The following is a 9,825-nucleotide window of genomic DNA, read 5'->3' as shown; positions in this document are numbered from 1 at the left end:
TTTACAGAGGTGTACAACCAATGTCCAAAATTATTTCGCCTCTTTAAGATCTAATCAGCCCTGTAAGTTTTAACCCTATCAGAGACGAATCAAAATTTGGGCCCATTTCGTGCTTCATAAACCAATACATCCAAAATTAGTTTCAACTTTTCTCCTGCATATGGCCTAAAAGGGAATCCTAACTAACGTAGTATAAGTTTATAATGGCATAGTTCTTCTTGAAGATGCAAAAATCAATTACATACTCTTCTTAGATTTTGTTTGGATACGCCCGTTCTCTCTACAAAAAAAAATCTGTGCCTCGAAGTTTCAAATAACAAAGCAATTTAAGAAGTTTTTACTAGTAGAAGCAAATCACACAAAATAAAACTTAAAATAATTAGTAAATGAGAACATCAAATCATGGCAGTAAAAATTGTGAATAAGCTAGTGATTCTGCTGGCAAGGAATTCATGAATACTTAACTATCACAAATGCAACTCATCTTTTTGAATTTTCACAAGCTCTTCACTAACTTCCCATAGTTTCTTTGCCAATCCCTCGTCTTTTGCAAGCTTAGATTCTTTAGCAACCTGCAAAAACATATTCTGTTACAATTAAAGGTTCAGAGAAACCAACTGCCCCTCCCAGACTTCAGTTCCACTCAGGCCACATTTTGCCCCCTTCCCTCAGCTGAAATATAATTTCTTCAAAAATATTGTCAAAACTAAGATAAACCTGAATAATTCAGGCATCCACAGAAACAGATCATTTTTAGTACAGACTAGCTGGGTCCCAGGCTTCTTTATATAGATTCTCATTCTCCCTTGTGTTCTAACCGCAGACAGTGCTGGGTCCCGGCGGCTTCGCCGCCGTGCACAAGCATGGCACGCGGCAGGCTTCTATATATGGATTCTCATTGTCCCTTGTGTTCTAACCACAGACAGTGCTGGGTCCCAGCGGCTTTGCCACCGGGCCCTGCGGGCCCCAGCATGGCACGCGGCAGGCTTCTTTATATGGATTCTCATTGTCCCTTGTGTTCTGGGTCCCGGCAACGCTATGTCATTTTTGGATCGAATTGATGACGTAAATTAGACATTCCTAATCTGGCCCTTTCTCTTTGAGCCGCAAGCTTGGTTTTGCGTTGCTCTGGTGTTCCCTTTTTGGTGATATTGTAGGAAAATTATACACGCATTGCTTTTGTAATATAGCGAAACGCCTTTTTTTTTTACTATCTCCATTAGCCGCAAGCCTGGTAGCCACATGCCCATGAATTCCCATCAGAATCCTTCGACTTCGTTTATCGGGTTTGTATCAGCTGGATATTGCCACAAAGAGACCCTTTGCCAAATTTTGACTTAATTCAAAATAAATCAGACATGTACATCTGATGAAGTACCAAATCAAAATATTACAAATCGTCAACCAAGGAGATTGCTTCCTTTTGAATTTTCCCAACTGCATTTTATTCCATAGAGCCATAAAATAATCTATAAGGGAAAATACTTCTTACTACATGCAGGGATAGAGAAATAGTCCCAACTAAGGGATTAGGACACAATTCCATAATCGAGGGACCAAAAGTCTAAGGGTGCAATGTTAGAATAACCTCAAAGTTAAAAAATATCAAATTACGGAGACATCCGATTGATAGCAGCAGGTGGGTGACCGTAATAAGCTCTACGACTTACCCAATCTCCAAAAATAATGATTATAATCTAATATTACTGATTCACTGTTGCCTGTAGCTTCATGTAGTTACCTGCAAGACAAATAAAGTAGAAAACCAAACTACATAGATGTAGAAAAAAATCACAACTTACCTTGCAATCAGAGAAATAGCTTCCAGATAAACCTTCCAGATTTTCAGTAACAGCCAAATAAATTGTAGTCTGAGCTCCTTCTTTAGCAGACTGCAATAAAAATCAGAACTATGAGTCACAATGATAAGAGCAGGTTTTCAAAAGCCACTAATATCAAAAAGATTGTTGAATTTAGTCCTGTGGTGGCGCAGTGGATTTGACCTTAGCTTGGTAATACAGGACCCAGAGATCGAATCATGCTGCTGGAATGCACTGCAGGGCCGACGCAGGGACCTTAGTAGTCAAGAAGCGTCGTTAATTCTTAAATAAATAATAATTGTTGAATTTAGAAGTGTCCATAGAAGAAGTTTAAAACTTATACATCATTAAATGACACAGGTCATGAGTGCATGACCACAGAATACTTCTAATCCAGTCAAAAAGAATACTACTAGTACAGTTATTAAGGTACTCCAAGAAATGCATATCTATTGTTGAAGTTGAAATTTGTTTTTTTCTCTTTTTTTCACCTGAGCTCTATCACAGATAATTTTTTACTCAGCTGACTTTCGAACAGCTTCCTGATGTTACATCATTGCTGGTCACCTAGAAAATCTTTAAGTGACTAGCAATTAGAGAGAAAATCATGAAAAATGTAGTGATTGCATACATTCTTTTCTTCATTAAATAAAAAAAAACTAATTCTTTTAGCTGAAAGTAAGGAGCGACATTAAAACTTAAAACGAACAGAAATTACTCCGTATATGAAATGAGTTGTTCCCTCCGCAATCCCTCGCTCTTTACGCTAAAGCTTTTAATTGTTTTAAAAAGTAGAATTGTGGCAAAGAGTCAAACTTTAGCGTAAAGAGCGAGGGATTGCGGAGCTTTTAATTGTTTTAAAAAGTAGAATTGTGGCAAAGAGTCAAACTTTAGCGTAAAGAGCGAGGGATTGCGGAGGGGACAACTCATTTCAAATACGGAGTAATTTCTGTTCGTTTTAAGTTTTAATGTCGCTCCTAACTTTCAGCTAAAAAAATTAGTTTTTTTTTATTTAATTTCTGAACGTGTTTTAATTAATGCATGTTTGGTTTTGGCTCTCCGCACATAAATTATTAAAATGAATTTTGTATATTAATTCTTTTTTTGGCTAAATGGCTTTCTCTTAGTTTTGATCAGACGATTTTGAGAAATAAGCGGTGGAGAAGGAGGCCTAGTTGCCCTCCAATTTTTCGGTTACTTAAAAAGGGAACTAGGACTTTTAATTTTTAACGAACGTTTTTATTAGTAAAAAATATACGTAACTTAAGAATTATCTTACGTAACAAACTTTCATAATCTTATATTTTTATTATGTATACGAGGGGGTTTGTACCCTCGTTAATACCTCGCTCTTTGCACAAAATCGTAAGTTGTGTCCCGATTCTTTAAGAATGACCCCTGAATCAGAAAGGCCGTAGAATAAATAGTTGAAATTACTAAAAATACTTTAGCATAAAGAGCAAGGTATTTATCTCCTCCTAAATACCTCGCTCTTTATGCTAAAGTATTTTTAGAACCCCTCATATGCGTAATAATCTCTGTTCGTTTTAAGTTTCAATGCTACTTCTTCCTTTCATTTGAAAAAACGTTTTCATGTTTATTTTTCATTGTTTTCTTTTGGTAATGCTAGAGAATCCTGCGCCCTTGTCACTGAATTTTTCTTCCCCCATGACAGATTCCTCGAAGGAAAGATCCTCCAGCATAGCCCCCTCTCCTCAGCCCCACACCCAAACAAAATAAAATCCCCCTGAAAGCGTCTGTACACTTCCCAATAACCATTACTATATGTAAACACTGGTCAAAGTTTGTAACTTGCAGCCCCTCCCCCAGGGATTGTGGGGGAGTAGGTCACCCCCAAAGACATAGTTATTATGGTTTTCGACTATGCTGAACAAAATGGCAATCTCAAAATTCTGATCCGTTGACTTTGGGAAAAAATGAGCGTGGGAGGGGGCCTAGATGCCCTCCAATTTTTTGGTCATTTAAAAAGGGCACTTGAACTTTTCATTTCCGTTAGAATGAGCCCTCTTGCGACATTCTAGGACCACTTGGTCGATACGATGACCCCTGGGAAAAAAAAACACAAAAAAAAACAAATAAACACGCACCCGTGATTTGTCTTCTGGCAAAAAATACAAAATTCCACATTTTTGTAGATAGGAGCTTGAAACTTCTACAGTAGGGTTCTCTGGTACGCTGAATCTGATGGTGTCATTTTCGTTAAGATCCTACGACTTTTAGGGGGTGTTTCCCCCTATTTTCCTAAACAAGGCAAATTTTCTCAGGCTTGTAACTTTTGATAGGTAAGACTAAACTTGATGAAATTTATATATTTAAAATCAGCATTAAAATGCAATTCTTTTGATGTAGCTATTGATATCAAAATTCAATTTTTTAGAGTTTTGGTTACTATTGAGCCGGGTCACTCCTTACTACAGTTCGTTACCACGAACTGTTTGATTGGTGGTCTCTTAGGACTCCATCTGTTATACCTAGGAAGACTAAAACATATGGCCTCCTTTCTCACAACTTTCTGTGGATGTTTTGGTCTGTCTCTCATATATGACCTCTTCTATATGCCATACTATGTCCGAGAAGCCAACTTTGAAAAGGAATTTCAGAGGGAATGGTACACATTGAAGGTTTCTAACCCAAAGCCACCCATAGACTGGGCAAAGCTGATTTGTCAATTTTTAGTCGTTAATTTATGGGCAAGTCTTTTCGTTTCGGCTATCCCTCTTGAATACTATGAAGAACGATTAGTAGCAGCCCTTGACTGGTTTGCGCCCCTCGTTTGTGCCTTAGGGATATACACTATTGGTAACATTGGGCTTCAAGAAAGCGGGCTAATGGTCCCAGTCGTTGGGGCATACATTCCAGCTATTTTGACTGGAACACCAACTAGTGGCTTGACGCTGGTTTCCTTCTTTTCTTGCTTGGGTCAAATTTTGTTTTCGCGACGCTGGAGAAAAGAAAAGGAATCCGGATTTTCTCTAAAGAATGTACTGTATTTGATAATTTGTCTAATGGCGTTTTGGGGGATGATTTCGTCATACTTTTATTTTAATGCTGAAATCGCTGACGGTGAAACGGGGGAATCAGTCAAAGTTCGAGATGCCCTTCGAGATTTCTTCAATTCTCCATTATGGAAGAATTTCTATCGTCTAATGGAAGAATTTTTTCATATGCTAAGAACTAAAGGATTAAGTGAAGCGTTTGAATTCTTATATAAGAAATTAGACCCATCTGGCCGTCACCACGCCTTAGAAGTCATGAACTTGACAAAAGATGTCAGTATGGAAGAGATTAGACAAAGATGGCGAGAGTTGTCTAAGGTGTGGCACCCTGATCGGTTCCAAGACTCTAAGGAAAAAGATCTGGTACAAATCAAATTTATTGAAATTAATGTGCCTATTCTGCGCTAAGTTCAAAAAAAAATTAAACGACCCTTCAATTGTTTAAACAATCTTTGGTGTTTTTTTTTATATTATGATACTAATATTTATCTTATTCAATCTATGTGTCGAAAAACGTTAGGCAGTTATGTATCATACATGAGGTATACACAGTAACAAATTGTCGCATGTTCATCCTATTCTCTATAATTTGAGCTACATTCAATATTATCATTCTACTTCTTCGCACTTCTTATTCAAAACAATTTTTTTCTTGATTCTTGTTTGATCAGATTTTTCAAATCTTCAGGTTCTTCTTTTTACCATTCTTTAGTTGAAAACTTGCATTATCATGTCCAAGTAAAGTCACTTTACTTTTAATTTTGTATTGCTATTAATCAAACAAAATGTCTTCAAAAATAAGTCTTTCGAAGAAAAGTAAAGAGGCATATTAATCCTAAAAGGAGCTAAACTAGAATAATATATTAATCAAATTTAAACGAACAGAAACTATCCTGAATGAGTGACTAAAACCTAAAATAAGCGCAAGTCCAGGGGACTTGTCGGTTATGTGTCAATCCTAAAAAAAAACGGTTGTCCCCCCGAGACTCTAAGTGGGCAAGCCTATTACGCTTAGGTCATTTTTCACCTCTGAATCCAAGCAAGTTCAGTACCCTCGTTTTGCATACAAGTTCACTCGACATTGTCCGTTATGAGTCAAACCAAAAATCTCGATCATCCCTTATTTCTATGGCAATTTACCTTAGTTTTGCCCTAGAATTGGCCTTTGTTTTACTTTCAAATTAAAAATTCTTTTCAATTTCTATTCCTTTTATATTTTTTTATCCATCCATAGTTATTCTTAATTTTAACTTGATTATTCACTCTAACTTGTATTCGTTTTAGGCATGACCTATTTATTCATAGTAGTTTCTGTTCGTTTAATTTTGACATGATATATTAATTTATCTATGCTCATTTTCGGTTTTAGCATCACTCTTTGCTTTTCTTTGAAAAACATTCTTAGCAAAGTTTTTTTTTTTTTTATTAAACAATTTCTGTTCACTTTGTAAGTGACCTGATTTTATGAGCTTCTCATATTTTCTGCTTAAAATTAAATTTTTGAAAAACAATTAAAACTTTAGGCAAGATCTGAAAATCCAGTTATAATATCTGATGATAGGCAGTACTACCCAACAATTTTTTAATCATCATATCTATGTATATATAAATATACTGTTTGTACCTTTGTTAATCTACTGTACTTCTGTTAATCTATATGTGCAATTAAGCGATTTGCTACTTTAAAGACGAGTAACTGGCACTGACGCCAGTTACTCGTCTGGGGCATACAGCGCCACAGCAACGAGTGGCAGGGGTCAGCTAGTTTAGTATAAAATTTAACGTTAATGACGACGGGAGTTTCCAAAAATTTGGATTGCAAATCCGTATAATTTTTGGTCTTTCATGCGGTTAATCATCCTAACCCCTTTCAGTGGACATCTTTGAATATAGATTTCCCTAATCTACTGTTTTATTAAAAACGTTTCAGGTTATAATTCATTGTGACTCCTAGTCTTGTTATATAAATTAACATAAGGTTTTTTAAATAGTACGAAGTGTTCTACTTTGTTCCCTTAAAAGAAAATAAGCCTGTTTCACGAATCAATAGAACCAATTCGATGCCAAATTTTTATTGTCTTCATTGAGGTTTGCGTGGCCCAGTCTTTCTGCCCTTTGCGTTTTAGACCAATCGACACAAAAAATCAAATTTATGTTTTTTCGTCTATTTTTCGGGCTCTACCAACCTTTCACTCTCCTATAATAGTCTAGGGTTTCCTTCATTGTAGGAACGATCACTGAAAGTTTCAAGCTGACTGGAAAACATGAAATTGGTCCGTTTTACGATGCCATTTTCGGGAAGCCAGTGCTCCTAACCAAAAAATTTGTTTCTGCAATAGAACCTCCTTGGCTCGGGGAATTACATAGGTAGTTTTCAATTCGTCCGGAAAAAACCCGGTTTCTTGCCCTTTTGGGCCTCATTTTTGGGCAGGCCAATAATTCTTGAAATATTTGCTTGTGAATTTGGGTTTCCCTGGGCCAAGGACGACTTAAAGATGCAAGTTTCAAGCCGTTCGTGAATTTTTTTTTTTTAGCATTTTTTAGGCCCGTCTTTTGGAAGGGGCTGTACCCAAAATTATCTTGTACATCAGGGTTCTCTTGGCCCGGGGACTAGAATATGTAAGTTTCAAACGGACCAGAGACAAATAATAGACAGTCGAGATCAAACAAACTCCCCTTTTCCTATAAAAAGTTATCGGTGAACAATAGTCAATTCGCATAATTTAGAACTTTTGTCCATTGGGCTATGTGCGTAATCTCTTCCCTGGTGGCATATTTACTGTATATTTTGAATGTTCTGAGTAAAATAACTATATGGAAATATTGATAGACTATCGCGAGGGGATACAGAGGTGCCCGGACGCAAAAAGGGGACAGAACGGAGCGTGGTTGCCCTAAAATCCCTTTCAATCACTCAAAAAGGACATTAGAGCTTCCAGTTATACCAAATAGCCACAAGGAGACATTTCACTTTTTACTAAGTAGACGATAGTGGGTTGAAGCTGATACAACATATAGAAGCTAAGAATTCGCTACTTCGCCAAAAAAATAAATTTTTTTAGCATCATGACATTTTGGTAATAGCTGTCAGGTTTTGATTGATTCTGAAGATACTTCGTTAATAACTAGCGAGATAACGGTAATAACATGTACAATTTTGATCAGAACTTGCATAATTCTGATAGTATCGTGTGTGGTTTTGATAATGGAATATAATATTCTTGTTATATAAGATGAGGCAATCACCAAGATTGCCTTGTAAACACTTGATTGATAAAGACAAAATTACGTCATTTTGTTATTATTGTTCATGGTCGATGGATTCCCCCAAGCGTGATGAGTATTTTCCTAGAAAATACTCATCCGCAAGAAAATACTCATCTGCATCTTCAGCAATCAGGGGTTTGCAACTTTTGCTAGTTGCGATGAGGGGTTGTACCTAGTTGGTGTACCTAGTATTTATTTTAAGATCCTTACAGATTAACAACTTCAGCGTCATTTTGTTATTATTGTTCATGGTCGATGGATTCCCCCAAGCGTGATGAGTATTTTCCTAGAAAATACTCATCCGCAAGAAAATACTCATCTGCATCTTCAGCAATCAAGGGTTTGCAACTTTTGCTAGTTGCAATGAGGGGTTGTACCTAGTATTTATTTTAAGATCCTTACAGATTAACAACTTCAGCGTTTAATCGAAGCGAGGAAACAAAAGTGTTGCTTTCGCAACACTTTACTCGGCGAAGCCGAACAAAGGTTGCCGCAACACCTCACGTTGCCCAGCCAACGTAGATCTAGTTTGACATAACAAGACATAACAAGTGATTATGACATAGTAGAAGGAAATCAGGATAAGGGATTGACGTCAAAAGTACATCAGATGCTTTTGCGCAATCCTATGAATTGATGTGGCAACAGAATAGACCTTGTTGATGATAATGATGAATTTTGATAATTCTGAACAGCGAAAAAAGTTATTGAAATATCAGTGGGATCACGAGGAAAACAGACGGATAAATTCGTCTTTACGGAGATGTTGGGGATAGTTTGGGAATTTTTGGAATTGAAAGTTTAGAGTAATTACCTAATGCATGAGGGACCTAAAATTGGAATTATAGTCGAGTACAGCGAAGCACTTTAAAATTAATTGTGGAATTTTCTCCCGCAAATTTCATCATACTTCGGAAAAAAGTCCAATATTAGGAATCCTAATAGAGATCTCCACTCAGGTTTCTTACAAGAGAGTACAGTCCTCCTTGATCGATACCTCAACAGTTTAGGAGCTAACATGACCAGCCTCACTGCCAAATACAATGAGTGCCCGGATCAAGTAACAAAGACTGTTTGAAATGAACATGATTGATTGGTATGCACCAATACAGTTACCACCATGCGGTGCACATTATTACAAAAAATCCTTTACACCTTGCGATAAATTCAAAAATCACTTGAATATTGATGGGTCAATCTATTCTGGAAGACAGATAGGGGGTAAACTATTAGAGCTACTACTTCCTCAAGACATTATTACGCGCACCTGGGTCTAACGTAATACTATAGCGCACGTGTATAGTACACCAACGTAACAGGGCTTGCATGTTACGTTATAGGGAGTGTTTTCTAAGAGGTACAGGTGTCTGTTATGACAGACACCTGTCATAACACCTCTGTTATGACAGTGTCTGTTGGACAGAAGGGGAGTGAAATCTAACGTTCAGTAAAAAGCGAGGTATTTTCATTAAAAGCCCTTAAAATATCTTAACGTGGCTTAAATTTACATCTAACGAGATCATGTGAAATCTGAAGAGAAAATAATTGTAATATGTACTTGTCAACGAGGAATGTATAGTTTTGACTCAAAGCAACAATGAATTTTCATTAAAAGCCCTCAAAATATTTTAACGTGGTTTAAATTTACCTCTAACAAGATTAAGTGAAGTTTGAAGAGAAAATATCATTCAAATATGCGATTGTCAACGGGGAATGTATAG

At 36.7% G+C, this 9,825-nt stretch overlaps 1 protein-coding gene across 5 annotated transcripts in view; it reads right to left on the bottom strand.

Moving 5' to 3' along the window:
• Window positions 1-322: 322 nt before the first annotated feature.
• LOC136030305 (retinol dehydrogenase 12-like) overlaps window positions 323-9,825 on the bottom strand; it is an 86,848-nt gene continuing 77,345 nt past the window's right edge. For all 5 annotated transcript variants that reach the window (XM_065709194.1, XM_065709192.1, XM_065709190.1 and 2 more), the window contains exons 7-8: window positions 1,803-1,892; window positions 323-572 (exon numbers count right to left, since the gene is read on the bottom strand). In XM_065709194.1, the coding sequence (XP_065565266.1) occupies window positions 468-572; window positions 1,803-1,892 (195 nt within the window). In that variant the 3' untranslated portion in view covers window positions 323-467. The remainder of the gene's footprint in view (window positions 573-1,802; window positions 1,893-9,825) is intronic.

The sequence above is a fragment of the Artemia franciscana genome, chromosome 8, assembly GCF_032884065.1.
Source record: "Artemia franciscana chromosome 8, ASM3288406v1, whole genome shotgun sequence".
Lineage (NCBI taxonomy): Eukaryota > Metazoa > Arthropoda > Branchiopoda > Anostraca > Artemiidae > Artemia > Artemia franciscana.
This window is presented reverse-complemented; position numbering and strand designations above follow the sequence as displayed.